The following is a 19,941-nucleotide window of genomic DNA, read 5'->3' as shown; positions in this document are numbered from 1 at the left end:
TTATAAGTCAAGCTGAGATACTATAACTACAAGGGATACTGGCAGCCTCATTCCAGCTGCTGCTTGGGAGTCCGTGCAATGGACTTTGCTGAGATCTACCTTAGAATCACAGAATCATTTTGGTTGGAAAAGACCTTTAAGATCATTCTGTAACTCTGCCAAGGCTGGTGCTAAACCATGTCCCACAGCACCACACCTCTGCCTGTTTCCAACACCTCTGGTGATGGGGAGTCAACCACCTCCCTGGGGAGCCAGTTCCAGTGGTTGATTCAATCAGTGCTGTGGTTCCTGTTTGACTGAGCTAAGAATTAAGGATCTCTAGCCTGAAGTGGGCAATAACCATGATTTATTTATGAAGAGACCAACACAGAAGCACCTCCACTTTTCATTCTCCTCTTCCTCTGCCCTACCATTAGCATGTTTACTTATGACTAAACTTTTAAAAGCCCATATGTGGAGGAGTGAGTTTTATAATTGTTTCCTGCTCAGTCTATATGCAATACAGAAATATTAATAAAAAATGGCAAGTGCTATATGCTGCAAACATTTAATTAATACATAACTCATGACTTGGACTCAATGACCTTAAAGGTCTCTTCCAACTTCAATGATTCTATGATTCTGTGGCACTTGGAAGAGATAGGGTAGGTAAAGAAAAATTCTGTGAAAAGGTATCTGAGTGTAGAACTACAGAAGAGGACAAAAAAAAAGGATAAGACAAAAAGGGAAAGAGAAAGGGTGAAGGACAGCAATAGGAGTTTGTGAAAGAGGCCAGAGATGAAAGAGGGCACCATTGGAGATGGAGTGCTGTGAACTAAACAGGGAAACAAGAAAGGGATAATACATAACAAAGAAAGAAAAATAAGAGACTTAAGTTAGCAGATGAGGAACTCATGAGAAAAAAAAAAGAGGAGTTACACAGATTGTAGCATAGAAGGGAAATCCAACAAAAGATTCAATGAATGAGGAAAAATGAGAGCGGAAAACAATGAATTACTGCAAATTTCTTCAAGGACAGATGATTTTGAATTAGTTGTTGTTATTACAATAAGGTAGCCTAGCATAGCAGGTGTGGGAGGTGGAGGGAGGGAGGGAGGGAAGGAGAGAAGGAAGGAGAGAAGGAAGGAGAGAAGGAAGGAGAGAAGGAAGGAGAGAAGGAAGGAGAGAAGGAAGGAGAGAAGGAAGGAGAGAAGGAAGGAGAGAAGGAAGGAGGGAGGAGGTTGCCCAGGGAGGTGGTGGAGTCACCATCCCTGGAGGTGTACAAGAAACGTGTGGACATGGCACACTGGGACATGGTTTAACGGCCATGGTGGTGTTAGGTTGATGGTCTTAGAGGTTTTTCTGACTGAAACAATTCTCATATTCTATGGTAGTGCCCAACAGCCTTTTCCATTCCTAGACTAAGAACACCTTTTATTTTTTCTGGTATAAAACAAAAATCCAAGAGAAAGATAAAAGGAAAGAAGTATCACTATAAAATGTTGAACTTTGGGCATGCAGCAGCTCAGATCTAGGTGAATGAGCAGGCTCTGGATTTGGAGTGGCCTGGTTACACCTGTGCCAAACTTGTTGACTCTCCCCAGCTGACGTCATTACAGATTAGCTGTCAGTGAGACAACTTTGGTGACACACTGGGTGAACTCTGCTCAGAAGGGAAGGGAGCACAAGGCCATGCAGTGCCTGACCTGGAGCAGTTCCATGAGGGCTTCCAGTGGAGCCTAAAGAAAGGCAATCTGAGCACAATGAAGCATAAGATACAGCACATTGTGCATTGGCCTGCCTGAAGTCACAGTGCCTCTGTGTGGAGGTTTATTCCCCCAGCACCATCTCACTGTTGGAGCTATCTCCCTGCTACCAGTCTGCATCACTCGATTTCTAATGGGCAAGACAAGCATCCAGACCAGTGAACTAACTTCTACATATTTATGAGTGTATTTCATTTCCTGCAAACAAATGGAATGTGAGAGCTGGAAAAAAAACAAAAACCAACATGTTAAAATCACCCAATTAAGCAGAGAGAAGTTATTAAATCTCTCATACTTGATTTTCCTGTGCTTCCTCAGTGTACTCTCCAGACAGAACAGTGTGGTGAGTACGTTAAGAAACCTCTTGGCATTTCAGCCAAGATTTGTCAGGGTATTATCACAAATGACAATAACATAAACATACTGAAACATAACACATTTCAAGCCTAAAAAAGGTTGGATTTACATAATTACATCATTGGCTTGCCAATATCCACATTTATCTCATCAGCATAGCATGGCCCACCCATCCCATAAGCTCTTAGACTGTCTGGACTGAACATATAAAAGCTGTTAGTGATCTATTCTTGTTTTTTTTAGGTTAACATCATGACACCCCTCATAACTTGTGCTGCATCCAAACCAACTGTTTCTTTTGCTTTCAGAAAAACTGCTGGTTTCTTTTGCTTTTTAGGTAGAATCTTCTCAGAACAAACAGGAGTCTTGTAATTCATAGAATCGTTGAACTAGTTTCTTTGGGAAAAGACCTTTAAGATCATCAAATCCAAGAACTGTCTAACTCTGTCAAGGCTGGTGCTAAACCATGGCCCCCAGCACCACACCTCTGCCTCTTTTAAACACCTCCAGGGATGGGGATTAAACCACCTCCCTGGGCAGCCTGTTCCAGTGGTTGAGAACTCTTTCAGTTAAGAAGTTTCTTCCAGTCTCCAACCTAAACCTCCCCTGGTGCAACTTGAGGCTGTGAAGATACAGATTTTCTACCCCCTCTCTATTCTCTTTGAAGAGCTCAAGCACATCATATGCACAGCATCGACATCACCACCAATGCAGGGAGCCAAACCCTTCAGACCAGTCTCAATTTCAGCACTTCCTCAGGGCACCACTGAACTGATGGGGTCATCCCCCCTCTTTTTCCAAAAAAGGAATAGTTTCAAACATGTAGAGTTCTGGTAGACATCAGCATTTTTATTTGCCTTAAATATGCTGGAGATCAGATTTCTGCTCTTTAAAAAAAGAAATACTTTGAGCAACTGCACTCATAAATCAAAATAAAAGCATAGCTCTGGGGCTCGCTGTGCTAACGACTCAGCTCTGATTTTTTTGTCCCACATTTGTATCTCTTCTCCCTGGCACTGAAGCCAAATAAAACTGAACAAGCTGATATGGTTTAAATGAATGTAAAGTAAAAGGGTAATCCTTGGTCTCATCTGGCATCACCAAACAGCTGAGTCAAAATACAATTTCTGTTACAGATATATATGGAATAGGTTAGGATGTAAGTAACAGCAAAATGCTCTAAAGCAGAGATGATAGTTAAGAGAGCTAAGCAGCACATTTACACCTCTAACCAGCTGCTCCTTCCATTATAAGGACACAGCAATTCAGAAGGAATAAGCTGCTGTGCTCAGTGCTAGAATCAGCACCAGTGGCAGGAGAAACGGCCACGGAAGCTGTAAGTAGAACTGGATTTTGCCATGGCAGTGTCCAAGCAGAACTGCATCTCGTTGCTACAAGGCCCAGCAGTACCTGCAGCAGTAAGGACGTTTTTTGCAATGTTAGAAGTGCTATCAGTGCCTCAGTTAGGAGTCTTCTTAGATCACAAACTTCTTCCTCTATTGTTTCAGCCCTACATTTTCATATTACTTCCTCCTACCCATTAAAAAAATAAAATTGGTCAACATGGCTGCAGTAACAACCTAGTTTACCCTAAGATCAAGCTATCTATAGTAAATATTAAGAGACTGAGGGACATTCACACACCCTTTTTGGTCTTTTCACATAGTCACATAGAGTTTTAGTTTGCAGTGATGTAAGGAAGGCATACAGACACACAAAAAATAACTTCAGCATCACATCATTTCTCATGGAGTCCTGCTGCCTGCTGATACTTGCAACTGCCTTGCTGTTGCCAGCTGAGGCTTTTTTTAACCCCAGATCATAACATGTATCCCCAAAAAGGTATTTTTAGTGCTTACATTTTCAGCAGTCTGATTAGTTTTCCAGAGCCCTTACTAGAAAACGTACAATCCAACACAGAAAAGCATCAAAGTCCTCAGATATGAAGCTGTGCTCTCCCAGACACTGGGTACTGGTTAAATTCTCTTTGTTAAAAAGAAGATAAGGACAGAATTAATTCTATTTTGTACTCATCAGGCTTATCTAGAGGCAGGTAACTACTAATATACTGAAGTGAAGACTCAGTGGAAAGCAGAGAATTTGGGTCACAAAGTATCACATTTAGGATTTGTGAAAAGCTTCTTGGGAAAGTTAGGTTCCCAAATGGCAAGCGAAAGGAAGATCTGAAGAAGAAAAAGCATTGCTTCTAACTTTACTTGGGTTCTAGAAACTGTGGTACCAAAACATCCACCTTCACAAAGTGCTTTTTAACCCCTGTTTCAGTAACAGCTCATTCAGACAGTTAACTGAAAGTCATAAAGCTTGGTTGGACTTTGCCTGATGGGACTCCAGCAGTTCAGATAAGCTACCTGGTTTACAAAGGAGGTAAAGGAGGACCACCCCTTCTGGTAAGAAAGGTCACAGCCATGGGCATTTTTATCAACAACATCTGACTCTGCCAGACACTAAGGAATTTCAAGTCAACAGCCAAGTTAGTGCAAATTGTATTACTAAAATCAAAGGCAGTGAACAACAACAACAGAAAGAGTAAAGCATCCAAAGAATTGGAACAAGGAAACGTTACGTAAAAAGAGGTGGAGTAAGAATAAAAGCAGAAATTAGCAGACAATAAGAATGGACTCAAATCCAAGCCTTATGTTTTTATTCAGGGTAAGCTCCCACTGAAGGCAGACAAAGCTTTTTCTGAGAAGCTCAGACTGAGCTTCACACAAGACAGATCATATGTTGTCATTAAGCAACTTCACCAGCTTCAGGGCAAGCTGGAAGCAAAGCTCACATGAAAGGCAGGCTAGCTTGAATGTAGGCCTGTTGGTGGGAAATACAGAGCTCCCCTTCCCCCCTCCCCCTTAAAGCTTCCACTAAACCAACTGCATTGTGGTGGCAAGTGGAACTGTTTGCACAGACAAAACTCTCTGTGAGTTTCCAGGTAACTGGTGTGTGACACCTACCACATGACTCTCCTCTCAGGCTACCTGGAGGGTTACTACATGGGTGCAGCAAGCTCACATTTCTTGAATGGTTTACTACCCCTGACCCCTTCTTTCAACAGCCAGCATGATACAGACTTAAAATCCACCCCCATTAGTTGGAATTTTTCAAAAAGGTATCCTGCAAAATGTTGGTAGAGCAGTAAGATCTACATGGTTATATTCCTTACACACTCTGTGAAATAAATGTAAGCCACCAAAGCACACAGCAAGATTACTATAAAAAAGCCACAATACAGTATCCACCCAACTGTAATGCAGGATCTGTACCTTTAAACACACCAACTTTTTGCCAGATAGCAGCTGAGATTTAGATATTGTTTTATGTGCAGCTAAAACTTAAAAAAAAAAAAAATATTTTTTTCCTTCAAACCCCATCCACTTTCCCTCTACCACAGGCTTTAGGCAGCAGCAGGTATTGTACATCAAAAGACATATGAATGAAAGAGAAGAGGTGCATTTGGTCTTTCATCACAGTCTGATTTGATGCAGCTACTTCTCTGTGTCTGCAGATCTGTAGTTGCATAAATAATTGGTAACTACTGACAACCCACTCAAAGCTGAAGCACTAAAAATCCCTATCAGTTAACAAAAAAACCATCCAGAACACCAGAAGCTTCTTTTATAGGTCTTGTTCAAATCTCAGCAAGGTTTGTAAAGGTAAGCTGGAGAGTAACAGTTTATGTTTAATATGTAAGTTTGAAGCGCAGACATCAAATCTGAGAGCAGAGTTTGGTGATTTAGAGAGCAATCAAACATTTGTTTTCCCACATGGCTCAAGGAAACAGTTTTCTGTGAAATACTTTCAGTGAATCTGAAAGTATCTTTTAGTTTGGAAAAATAACAAAAGAAAAGAGAAGAAGAAAAAGGATTAGGTATCTTTCATTATTTATAAGCATCATCGTCTTACCTTACATCTCGTGGAGAGTTCTGTTTCTGGATGGCTTTGGCAGGTATTCTAATTCAGAATTCATTTCAGCCACACATGCCATGACATCTTTCTTTCAAACAAACCACTTTTTCTCTTTCCCTCAGACAAAGCATGTGGGCTGAAAGAGCTGTAACGTGGCTGCTCAAAACATTTCATGGACACTCAGAGGCTTGCTTTCTACTGGATGAAAGTTCCATCTGAGTAGGGAAGGCATTTTTTCCTGTCCCGGAAATCAGTATAACCAAAACCAATGCTGAGCTAATGAGAAATGTTTCTTCCATGTGTTCAGTTTGGCAGACACTGCCAAGTCATATCAAGGAAACACGTGATGTTTATAAATACAATATGGCTCGTGTTGTCATAACCTCTCAATGACAAAAAGAGCATTAGGAAAAGCAGACAGCAAAGCAGCAGGAAAGATGGGATTTGTATCATTTGGAAGGTCTCTATCAGATAATAGAGGTATTAGTGTTTGCTTTTACTTTTGCTTTTTTTTTCCCCTTCCCAAAAGAAAACAAAGTTTTACAGTCACAGGCTCAGCAAGGCAAACACATGGCAACATATAGAAATGCTGTCCTATAGGCAACCTGGCACAAAACTGCAGTCACCCAAGTTACTGTTTGAATGATTCTCCAATAAATACTGGGTACTGGTTAAATTCTCTTTGTTAAAAAGAAGATAAGGACAGAATTAATTCTATTTTGTATTCATCAGGCTCATCTAGAGTCAGGTAACTGATAATATACTAATATATATAATATATATAATGTAATATACTATACTATACTATATATTAGACTAGACTAGACTAGACTAGAATAGAAAGAATAGAATTAGAATTAGAATTAGAATAGAATAGAATAGAATAGAATAGAATAGAATAGAATAGAATAGAATAGAATAGAATAGAATAGAATAGAATAGAATAGAGAATATAAAATAATACTTTGCTTCTAAGTATTTCTACATAGTTCCAAGGAGCTGGTCATTTTGTTTTGGTTTGGTTTTTTCTTTCAGTGAAAAAATTGTTCAGCCCTAGTATGCAATGAACCAATGACATTCTGGCAGCACTCCAAGACTTCATATTGATATTAAGATCACAACCAATCCAATGAAAAGAGATATGAAAGCTGGATGCATAGTTACAGGTATCTTAAGAACAGAGAATGATGATCCTGCTTTTGTTATCTATCTTCCCTGCAAACCAGCACTGAATTTCAGGCTCCTTGGATGCTTAAAAAAAAAACCCTGGGGAGTTGTTTGTGGGTTTTGAGCACTTTTAGGGTTCTGGGTTTTTTTTTGGAAGTTCACAAATTGCATCTAACCCTAGAGAGTTAAAATATTAGCAACCTGCTAGCCAGGCACTTTCAGGGGATAAGTGAAAAGTGGCTCTTGCACAATAATAAATGAATCAAACAATTCAGCACAACAGTCTCCCTACCTTATTAAATGTCTGCCTCATTTTACTGCACACCTCATTTTCACTCTTCCCCTAGCATCCTGGCAGTCCAAACCCCCACCAGCATCATCACCTTTTTGCCATTCTAACTCCCCAAAATTGTTGGGGGAATTTCCAGGTGCCCCCACTCCCCCAACTCAACTCTGACTCCATTAGGAGGATTTTTTTTTTTGAGACCAACTCTAAAAAAAAAATCCCAAAGCCCTCACAGCACACCTCAACAGCATCACACCTCAATACAACAGCAGCTTCAACAAGCATTGTGGCCTTGCCCACCCAGCAGAGGGCTGAGATGGATTACTGACCTGCTAAGGACTCATGCAAGTCAGGGAATTAAGCTGAAATGTGGTAGTTCTGGGACAACTTAAACCAGAGTGTAACACACAGGCTCTAGGGCAGGTGGTTGGGAAGAGAAAGATTGCCAAGGAAAACAGCCACCAGTTTGTTATGAGGCAAAAATTCCTTCCCAGTTCTCAAAATTGGCAGACAGATGAAGCTCAAAGCAAACTGCTGCATAAACCAATATGATTAGTATCCAGCTGAGCCACCAGAAATTCTGACAAGTTGCAATGGCAGAAGGGGGAGATGACAATTTAGGATTCTGCCCCTTTTAGCCACTCCATGAAAGGAGGGTGTAGGGAAAGAGGGTAGAAATCATGCTGGGAACATTCAGTGGGGGAATCACTTCCACTTGGAGTCACCAGGGGTTTAGAGCAACATCCCATAATAAAAGGAGCTGTCACACTTCCAAAGAAATTCAATTCATTCAGCAGTATACAAAAGTCATAGGATCATAGAATGGTTTGGGTTGGAAAGGACCTTAAAGATCATCTAGTTCCAAGCCAATGCCCTGGGGAGGGACACCTTCCACTAGCCCAGGTTGCTCAAGGCCCTCTCCAGTCTGGCCTAGAACAGCTCCAGGTAAGAGGCATCCACAACTTCTCTGGGTAACCTGTTCCAGTGTCTCACCACCGTCACTATAAGAATTTCCTCCTAACATCCAGTCTAAATCTGCCCTCCTCCAGCTTCAATCCATTGCCCCATCATCCTGTCACTACCAGCCCTTGTAAAAGGTCCCTCTCCAGCTTTCCTTTAGCCCCCTTCAGGTACTGAAAGGCTTCTATAAGGTCTCTCTGCTACAAGGTCCTCCATCAGTTCTTTGGTCTCATCTGTTGATGTTCAACCTGTGTACCACAACTGAATGTTGAGAAGAGAGACAACCTGGACACTACGGCCAGTAACTCTGAGACAAAGTCTCTTTCCCTTCATATCCATGCAAATCACAGACATTCATTGGAAGGGCACAGGACAGCCTGGCTGGGCACATGTCCCTGCACTGGGATTCAAAACAGAGAATAAAAAGATCATCCAAACATTTGGACACAAGACAGTACTTTGTCAAAAGAGGATCACTGCACAGAGCCCCAGAAAGTGCTGATAAACGTTACAGGCACTTTCTGCACCTTCAGCACTCTGTTCAGTTTTGGGCTCTTCTATACAAGAAAGACACTGAGGTGCTGGAGTGGGTCCAGAGAAGGGAAATGAAGCTGGTGAAAGGTCTGAAGAACAGGTCTGCTGAAGAGCAGCTGAGAAAACTGGGATGGTTTAGTCTGGAGAAGAGAAGGCTGAGGGGAGACCTCATTGCTCTCTGCAACTCCCTGAAAGGAGATTGGAGTGAGGTGGGGGTTGGTCTCTTCTCCCTACTATCAGGTGATAGAACGAGAGGAAACGGCCTCAAGTTGCACCAGGAGAGGTTTAGGTTGGATATTAGGAAAAATTTCTTTATGGAAAGAGTGGCCAGGCTTTGGAACAGGCTGCCCAGGGTGGTGTTAGTCACCATCCCTGGAGGTGTTAAAAAAAACCCATATAGACATAGCACTTCAGCACATGGTGGCGTTGGGCTGATGGTTGGACTTGATCTTATAGGTCAACTTTTATGACTCCATGATTCCATAAGGAGTAAGTGAATACAAGGAACAAATGAATGAAATGCAGCAAGGTGAAGATATATTTTCCAAAGACAGCAACTGCTACAGAGTTTCAGTGTACATTTTGGGAAAGGAATAGCAAGAACTGAAAAAATATTTTAAAAAGGAAGAGCATAAACACAGATATTCAGTGAGATGGTAGCATGTGACTACTTCTTACTCAAACTTTTGTGTCCAGTTCTGGGCCCCTCAGCTTAAGAAAGACAGAGAACTGCTTGAAGAGCCACAAAAATGATGAAGGGAGTGGAACATCTTCCTTAGGAGGAAAGACTGAGGGGGCTGAGGGCTCTTCAGCTTGGAGAGAAGGAGCCTGAGGGGTGACCTCATTCATGTTGATAAAGATGTGCAGGGTGAGTGCCAAGAGGGTGGAGCCAGGCTCTGTTGGGTGATGCCCAATGACAGCACCAGGGGCAACGTGGAAGTTGAGGCATAGGAAGTTTCATGGAAACAGGAGGAAAAGTTTTTTCGCTGTGAGGGTGACAGAACACTGGAACAGGCTGCCCAGGGATTTTGTGGAGTCTCCCTCGCTGGATGTGCTCCTGTGTGACCTACCCTAGGTGATCCTGCTCTGGTAGGGGTGTTTGACTGGATGATCTTTGGAGGTCCCTTCCAGCCCCTAACAGTCTGTGATTCTGTGAAACAGCATTCAGCATGGCAGAGCTGTCAAAGAAACCATGCTCTGCAGGACATAAATGGCCACAGCCATTTATCAGCAATAAGAAAGTAATGTAAAGTAATGTATCAGCAATAAGAAAGTAAGGCACTCTGAAGGCTTTCAAGAGACACTGCCCTTTAGAGCTTGCAAAAGCCCTTTCCTCAAACACAACCCATTCAGAAACATGCAGGAAACAGAGAGAAGATGAGGAAAATTGGAATTAATGGACCTGCAAGCTGAGCGGTCTGATAGCAGAAACTCACAGATCCCACGCTCCTCATGCAGGTTCTGACTCTTCTCCATATGGATAATACTTAATACTTCAAGAGCTACTGCCAATTCTTACACAGGTCTCACATCTGTTTGGTAGTTAAAACAGGTGTCCAAGCTGGCAGCTAACATTATTTTCTGGGATTATTTTGGGTCTGTTACATGGAAATGATTATAAATCACATGAATAGAAGCCTGAACATCATCAAACACAGGGATAAATGTTCCAAAGGGACAAGAAGGCAAACAGTAGAAAAATCTGCAAAGGCAAAACTTTCCCAAACCTCAAAGCCCTGAAGCTTTAACTCACATATGGCAGGACATACAACCACACTCACAGTATCACCATGGAAAAATGTATTTACAGTGGCTAATTCACTCTAAACATTGTTCTTTCTACCACTCTGACAAAAAGCTGCTCTTACCACAATGCAGAGCACAGTGTTTACAAAAGTTACTCCCTACTTCCTACTAGAGTGAATTTAGCACTCATAGGTCACACAAAATTAAAAACCATCAATTTACCCAGGGCAGAGATGGACCAAACACAAGAGGAGGGAAGAGAAGCAAAGGTTTTTCCACAATCTGTTGCTTACCAAGCAATACCAGCACATAAATTGTACATGTTGCTCAGCTGCCACATACTTCTACCCCCTTTAATCTGGTTTGCTAAACAAAGAAGGATAGAGAATCCATTGATAGTTGTCTCCTACAGACAATCCATTGATGGGTGTCCCCTATACAGAATCCATTGATGGGTGTCCCCTATACAGAATCCATTGATGGGTGTCCCCTATACATAATGAATTGATTGGTGTCCCCTATACACAATCCATTGATGGGTGTCCCCTATACAGAATCCATTGATGGGTGTCCCCTATACAGAATCCATTGATTGGTGTCCCCTATACAGAATCCATTGATGGTTGTCCCCTATACATAATGAATTGATTGGTGTCCCCTATACATAATCCATTGATTGGTGTCCCCTATACAGAATCCATTGATGGGTGTCCCCTATACATAATGAATTGATTGGTGTCCCCTATACATAATCCATTGATTGGTGTCCCCTATACAGAATCCATTGATTGGTGTCCCCTATACATAATCCATTGATGGTTGTCTCCTATAATCCACTGATGGTTGTCTCTTCTGACCTAGCTACCTGTGAATCTGGAGGCAAACTTCAACCAGATTTAACCAAAGGGTAGAAGCCATTAGACCACCACGTCTCAACAAACATTGCCAAACTACAGATTTGTGAGCAGATCCTGCAGCATTTCTGATGAACAGAGGAAAAGTTGCAGTGTGTGCTCCAGCTGTTCAGAGTCCAGAGGATGTGCATCAGGGAGAGCACTGCACAAGGCTCTACTTTGGGAAAAGCCTCAGCTGGGATCTGAATGTTGCCACACAAGGAAGAACCCAACCAGAAGACACACATCTTTAAACATACAGGTTTGGTTGTTTCAGGAGCTCGAGAAATCACTTCTTTTCCATGCTCATAACTTTGAAGTGCAGCAGTTCACACAGATCAAAGAGAAGGCTGTTTTGCATGCTTCTCCACAAAGCCCCTATGAATGTCTTGGCTCTGATTGCACCTCTCAGACCAGAAAAAGGGAGCAATTTGCCAATGCAAGGGAAAGGCAAGTGAGAAAATAGCTATTTTGAGGAGGCACAGGATTTTCAAAAGGCATGCCTGGCATTTCAGTAGAGCAAAATAAAACATCCTACCATGAAATCACCACTTCTGCAAAGGTCATCACTGTGTCACCATTACTTTCGAGTTATGGCCAAAGAGAGCTAACTCAACCATAATCAGGAGATGTCACCTGTGCATATCTGCTGTGCACCATGATACTTTAAAATGAGCAGTACAAATTATGACAGTTTTTGCACAGAAGCAGCACCTGTGTTCACAACAACTCTGTTAACAAACACCTGGAGGAGGGCCAAAGAAGTAATCTTTGGTTTTGAATATCTGCAGCTAACAGGGTAATTTACCCTAGCTGAAAACTGGTAGAGAGCACACAACTAAGAAGTAGAAACCTTCAGTATCCACTGTACGTGGAACAAGAACAGCACAGCACTGCTTTACAAAGCTACAGGGAAACTGTAAAGGTCATAAGACACAACGATAGTTTGTCATGCCTTCCAAGAGGAAAGCGATGCTTTGCATGCACAGAATCACAGAAACAATCAGGATGGAAAAGACTCTCAGGATCACCAAGTCCAACCAGAACCCTGCTCTACAAAGTTCACCCCTAAACCATATCCCCAAGCACCACATCCAAACGACCCTTTCAACACATCCAGGGTTGGTGACTCCACCAGCTGCCTGGGCAGTGGCTCAACCACCTGCCCAGACAGCACATTCCAAAGCCTGACCACTCCCGCTAGGAAAACTTTTTTCCTAACATCCAGTCTACACCCTGTTACTGCTACAGGAGTATAACTAGAACTGAAGAATTTCAGGATCTTAAAGAAGGGACTGAAAACTATCACATCAGCCCTTTGGAGCATGCGTATTTGCTCTCCCATGTTGCATGTGCAGCAGTGTGAACAACCAAGTAATCAGAATTCTGACCTATCAAAAAGACCATTTTATAATTGAAGTACATAAATGAGAGGTGGTTGGGAACAGTGCCTGTAAATAAACTACTGCCATCCTGCTAAAATAATGAGGCCCTAAACTTTTGGAACAGCAGAAGTGCTCACATGCAGTGTTAATAATAAAGCAGTGAGACACGCTCAGAACTGATAATGAAACCAAGAAGCAAATGGACAATTAAGCAAATCACTTCACAGGAAATTTTCCACACTGTTGAATCCACTTTGGATTCCCACACATAAGTCACAAAGCAGGTAGGACAGTAGCAGCATTCCCTTCTGGCCTCATCCAGCTCATTTGGTTGCATTGTTTCATGGGGACAGACCTAGGATGGGTGGGGAGGAGGTAAGGTTGTGTATTCCCAGCACCACCACCCCTGCTGCCACATTAGCTGTGTTGGAAGAGGTGCTGCAGGGTTGCATCTCCTGCCCTCTCCACATCAAGGTGGGAGATCACAGTCCAGCAAAGGATAAAGACAGTGACAGAGAGAAATCAAATATGTTTTAAATGCCATCTTTATGATTTTCCAACACAAAATGTTCATCTGAAAATACAAATAGACTGGTTCTTCTTCAGAACAGGTAGAAAATGTTAGAAAAAGGCAAAGCCATTTACACCACAACAGGTATTCATCAGAATTTCCTCTTTGAAATGGGCATTTACAACATGTTTTAATGGACTTCAAGCTAGGTACATCTGCTCAGCCACTGCAAACCTGTCCCTGCTGAAGTACTGCTGGAGTGCCATGCTTCACTGCAAAGGGTTTGGAAACACCAAATACGAAGTTGTATAAATTCTGAGCACTGTTTATGTCTCGAAATAAGTAATTAAAGGCTGTGTTTTGATTCACATGCTTCAATGCTAGTAAACAGGAAGAAAACAGTTAATGCTGAGGGCAAATAACTGGAGAAAGCAAAGTAGTTAAGAAACATTACAGAAGGCATTATCAATTCCCACTTCTATACACGTCCTATACGCCCTCGATTTTATGAGCTGCTGTGTACATACCAAGAGTTTAAACATTTAACATCAAAGCTGGAGGGAAGAGGAGCATAAATGCAGCACTGTCACTTACCCTTATATCTCCATTTACAGCTCTGGAAGTGTGATTAAATGCATGTGCAGGATCTTTGTTGTAAACTTTAAGGAAAGATCGGTCTTGAATGTTCCTGGAATCAAAAGAATCAGCAGTGATAACAGATGAAAGTAGTTTTATTTACTCTGTTGCCCAAAAGTTTCAGGTAACACAGAGTTAGGTCTGCAGCCTCTCTGTACGAAAAACTCAAATGCCATAACTTAGACCCAGACAAACAAACAAAAGCCTACTTTGATTCTCTTTCCCATGGGAAGTATCATTCTTTAGCTCCAGGTCCACACCCATAAAAATTAGATAGGGTAAAGTTTCTTTCAAGCTCTTGCCATAGAGTGAAAACACTTTGAAGACAATAGAGCTTCAGCATTTACACGGCACTCAAAAGGATTTAGTTAATATTTACATGTTTTATTGTGTGCTCAGCCTACAGGAGTTGCTTTTGCTTTTCTAAGGAGCAAGAATATCAAAAGGAAAACAGCCTTTCTAACTGCACTTATTCTGGAGTCAATTCCAATTATCAGCCTTGCTCACAAATAGGCAAAAAAAAAAAAAAATCTACAGAAGCCAAAAATTCAGTAGCATTTAAACTCTCCCTCTAAACTTTATCTATAATAAAGGGGAGGAAAAAATAATTACAAAAACAATTAAACAAGCAAAAGGTTTTGATGAAAGGTATCACAGAAATGGCTTAGATGGAAAGCCCTAAGAGAATATCTTTGTTTAATTAGGACCCAACACTTGGTCATGGATTAGTTTTATTTTTCAACTACTGCATTTAGGAAAGAGGTAGATGGCAGAAGTTTTCTGTTGAGTTTCAAAACCTACCTTCCAACAATCTTGTGGCTTAGACACTTTCCCTGAGTTCTGCTGACTTCTTGTTCATGTTTAATCACTAGCAATGCCTCCAATCTACACTTGTTTACATCCTCTCAAAGCTGTGATTCCTTTCATTTCCCAGTAGTGATCTCTAGAGAATTTACTTACACATGTGACTGAATTCCTTTCCTCCAGGTGCAGCTACAAGCCTAGTGAACTGATCTTAATCGCTGGGTTTATCATTTAAAAATGAAGGAAAGGATTCTTGGGCAGGTCCGATTTCTTTCTTACCATGTCATATTGCAATCAGTGATTGCTTTGAATGGGTGGCTAGTCAGAACTTGTGCTGCTGTTGGAGATGTCAAGCAGTTATTAAAGAAACCCTACAGCCTGAGAGACAGATCAGTGTCTTCTGTGTAAGAACTGCAGGGCTGATGAGAAGTTCAGTATTTATGAGTGTTTACTTGCAGAGTGCATAGGAAAATTGCTACCTTGTGGCAAGTTCAAGTTCTTCAATTATTTATGGTAACCCAAACTCTCTTCCATCTTGCAGACATGACCCTTTTGCTTTGAGATGTGCACACTGGGAGGCTCAGTTAACACTTTTTTGTGTGCCTCAGATGAGGAAATACGTTCTCTCTGATACAGAGCAAGCTCTCAATCTTCAGTTCAAGCAGCAGCATATTACTCGTGTTAATAAACGTTATCTGCTGTCCTCTGTGCCTGATGATGATGAGCTGGTACCTCAGCTAACATCAGACTGCTTTGAAAGCATTCTCCATGAATATTTCTTGTAGAAACATGACACTTGAAAGTAAAACGTTGCTGCGAGGCAAAGCACCAAAATACTAAGCATTTGATCTCCAAAGTGAATTCTGTTTCACCTCATGTTGCTGTTCTAAGATAAACATGACTGATAACAGCTATATATTACTGTGCTTGTATTATTACTATTCTTCACAGTACTGTAGCTCCCAGATGCCCTTGGCATGTACAAAGGCCTCATTGATCTGTGTGTGCTGTACAAACACCCCAGGAATATAACCTCTTCACCAGCTTGCAAGGTGAATAGAAGACACAAAAGCCAACAGGATAGCTGCAGGAAGATAAGGGAACAGAAAAGAAACAAGGAGACTATAGTCTTCTCAGCCAGGAGAGCAATAAACAGAGCCTGGGACCAGGAGCATGCTCTCAGCAGGCAGTGCGACAGAGAGAGTGGGAAGGAGAGCAAGGCAGTGGCTTTTCAGATGTCTGTGGAGGACACCTTCCATGCACTCTAGAGGGCTGTCTGAGAAGGAGCATGAAAGCACGTGTTTGAAAATTGAAGACGTGTAGCTGGCATTATTCACCAAGTGGAGGCAGATGGCACTTGGTACTGAAGAAGAAATGAAAAGTAGCTGTGAAGTGGGCTTGAAGGAACCTTCATAATGAAGACAAATAGTTTGTATTTAATGAGATGGAAAAGACACAGCCAGAGGACAAATGAAAAAACTGCATGTGAAACAGTCTTCTTGTCAAACTAGAAGAATGATCTTTGTTGCTTCATTTGAATGGGTAAGAGAGAACAAGATCACCTGCATCAAGTGCTGAGGAAAGACCATTACAGCAGTTGCTGTCAAAATTAGCTGAGTCTTTTCACTATATGCTGGGAAAGTCTGCATCATAGGGATATTAAACATAAACAATCTGAAATCACAGGATCTCAGAATGTTAGAGGTTGGAAGGGATCTGCAGAGATCCTCGAATCCAAGCCCCGAGCCAGAACAGAGTAGTCTGTGCAGGAATCAATCCAGATGAAAGTTGAATGAATCCAGGGTGTTCAAAGTTTCCAGAGAAGGAGACTCCACAACCTCTCCGGGCAGCCTGTTCCAGTGCTCTGTCACCCTCGCTGTAAAGAAGTTTCTCCTCATGTTGAGGTGAAACCTTCTGTGTTCAAGCTTGTATCCATTGTTCCTTGTCTTACTACTGTGCACCACCAAAGAGCCTGGCCCCCTCCACCTGACACCCACCCCTCAGATATTGATGGACATTGATCAGGTCCCCTCTCAGTCTTCTCTTCTCAAGACTAAACAACCCCAGGCCTCTCAATCTCTCTCCACACGGGAGATGCTCAAGTGCCCTAATTCATTCTCATGGCTCTCCTTTAGACTCTCTCCAGCAGGTCCCTCTCTCTCTTGAACTGGGGAGCCCAAACCTGGACAGAGTATCCCAGGTGTGGTCTCACCAGGGCAGAGTAGAGGGGGAGAACCTCCCTAGACTTGCTGGACACACTTTTCTTGATGCATCCTAGGATACCATTGGATGTAGAACCCTCAACCACTTTAAGAGAAGGATGAAGTTATGGGCTTAAGTAGAAAGGCAGTACTTTGTCCTCAGTGATTTAAAAATAAATATAGAAAGAAAAGAGGAAGGAGTGTCATGGCCTAATGAAGGAGACCATAAACTAGGTTAAAACTAATGGTCCATGAGACTATATTAAAAGAGAAGACGAAGATTTTAGTTTGGGCAGAAGAGGCTGGATTCATGTCATCCAATACACACATTCACAGGGAAGACTTCAACAACTAAGATTTCTGGCATGTGTAATTTATCAGACAAGTTCACAGGATTAATCACAACCAGCTCAAAATGTGGAAGTAAAATTTCCATTTGGTCAGATGAATCCCAGAGTAAAGGAGAGACAAAAAAGTAAATGGGAGAGTCACCAAGGTATTTGATAATTCAACTGATACAGAGGGATAAGATGATGGAGACAGGTATAGGCATGGAAAAGGAAGGAGGCCAAAGCCCTGAAAAAAAAGCCCAGAAAATCAGTGTTTGAGAATAGCACCTCTCAGGTGATACCTGAATGTAGAGGAGAGAGACAAGAAGAAATCAGAAAAGAACAGCTGTAGAAACAAAGGGAAATCACAGTTTCATGAATCATAGATTGGTTTGGGTTGGAAGGGACCTTTAAAGGTCATCTAGTCCAACCCCTAAAAAGAGATGAAGGAGAACTTTAAAAGTCTATGAGAGATATGAGAAGAAAATGGTGATCACAAAAGCTGGCCATTTGGTGATTTTGATATTGCAGTGGAAGAGTAGAGGAAAAAAAAAGACAATTTTGAATCAGAAGAATAAAACCTCAGGCAGGTTGGAAATGGGTGTGGGACAGAATCAGAAAAGTAAAACTCCAGCCAAAAATTGTGCTGACTGCTCAATGCAAGAGAGAAAGGTGATGGGGCGGAAAGTGGAAATGTATAGTGTGCACAGGGAGAGTTTTGTTGGGAGGCACAGAATCAGGTTTGCAATGTAAGAGAAGGCACTTTAATAGAGTAATAAGTTAACAAAAAGATAAAGGGGGAGGGGGAGCAGTGGAACATGAGGCAGCCTCCAAGAGGTGGCTGAAACACCTGTGTCTAAGACAAGGAAGAAAGAAAACTAAAGGAAGAGATGGCAAGGAAAGGAGGGGCAAATGACAATTCATCTGTTCTCTGAGGGGAGACACTGGCAAGACCTTGTGAAGAGTAAGAAGTTGCTGTGGAAATTATTCAAAGGTGGGGGACATGCAGCTGGTAGAGCATGCTCTGGACTCCATTAAGCTGGGATTGCTGAGGTTTCCTCAGTCAGGAGGGTGGCAGAACTGAAGGAGGGAGGAAGACAGCTGGGCCATGGGATTTCCTGCAGAAATGCTCTACAATACAGGCATAGGACCAGAGGAAGCAGAGGTTGGGACTGAGCCAGGCCTGAGGTTGGCAGAGTGACGCCTGCAATGGGAGCAAGTGGAAAAAAAGGTGGAGTGGTATTAAGATAATCAGCAACCACATTCTCAGAGGCAGGGAGGAGATGAAATCATAAAGTGTTAGTCTGAAAGCAAAGGGAAGATGCAGGGATAAAGTGAGAGAGAAGGAGCCAATGGGGTGGATGATGGTGGCAATAATGCACTTGGCAACAGAGACACAGTAACCCCTATCCTGATTTAATCAGTTGATTCAGTCTTGTGAACAGACCGATGGAGAAGAAGCTTGAGTACATGATGATGCAAAAAAAAAAAAAAAAAAAAAAATCAGATGGGTCTTAACATCAGGCATTACAGTGGCCAAACAGGGGTGTGGGAACCTGCAAAGCAAGATAAAAACCTAGAAACCGAAATCCAAGAGGCTGGCTAATGACAAGGTAGTGTATAGACAGACTGAGGTGAGCAAGACAGAGGTGAGAAAATGGAATATAGTGCTGTTCAAAGATTAAGAGGAATGGGAGACTTGGAAGTGGCAAGGTTAGAAAAGCTCAAACTTGCTCTTTCAACTACAGCATTATATAGAGAAGCATCTAAGCCACAGGATCTCCAGAAGAAAGAAGGCAGCAGTGGGCAGTACACTTCTCTGACTTCCACATGGCACTAGTGGCAGTCTGATGTAGAAGAAACAACTTTTATTCTTTCTCCTTCATCTTCTTATGCTCCTCTGCCTACTCTTTTTATCACATAACTTATGAAACAGATGGTGCTGAGTTTCACTGTGGTTTCTTGCACAGTTTTGCAGAGTGTAATATCTGAGGAGTGCCTGAGCTTTGCTGCTGAATGATTTGGGACTTTCTAGGGACCTTGAGAACTTGTTGCTTCTGCTTAAAGAGCACAGACATCAGGAAGATGGCTAATTAAGCACCTGCACTTCCACAAAATAAAGGATGGAAAGGTGCACCCAGATGTTGGTGAGATCATTTATTGACCAAGCTCTGGATCAGTGAAGGGAAGTGACTGCATTAGTTGCTGCATCCTGATATGCAATAGGAAGGTGGTGGGGCTGCTGCAGTGCCAGGGATCTTTGGCAGTGTTAGATGATGTGCAATTGGCACCATTGTGAGGACATCAGTGACATTGATATTTGGAACTTCAGGCTCACAAGGATGAGACTTTGCCCTACCAGCAAAGGAAACAGCAGTTTTTTTGGAAATGGCTAGTTTGAGGTCTGGAATTTAAATATTTGTCTCAGTTAAAAACTCAATAAAATATTAAATATGTGAACCTGGG

General features: G+C 42.1%; 1 protein-coding gene across 3 annotated transcripts in view; it reads right to left on the bottom strand.

Annotated features, from left to right (window-relative positions):
• Positions 1-19,941, bottom strand: part of KIAA1217 (KIAA1217 ortholog) — a 201,265-nt gene that overhangs the window by 68,900 nt on the left and 112,424 nt on the right. For all 3 annotated transcript variants that reach the window (XM_054390019.1, XM_054390021.1, XM_054390022.1), the window contains one exon: positions 14,100-14,193. In XM_054390019.1, coding sequence (XP_054245994.1) covers positions 14,100-14,193 — 94 coding nt within the window. The remainder of the gene's footprint in view (positions 1-14,099; positions 14,194-19,941) is intronic.

This window comes from Indicator indicator, chromosome 20 (assembly GCF_027791375.1).
Source record: "Indicator indicator isolate 239-I01 chromosome 20, UM_Iind_1.1, whole genome shotgun sequence".
Taxonomy (NCBI): domain Eukaryota; kingdom Metazoa; phylum Chordata; class Aves; order Piciformes; family Indicatoridae; genus Indicator; species Indicator indicator.
Note: the sequence above shows the minus strand (reverse complement) of the source record. Positions and strands in the feature narration are given on the sequence as shown.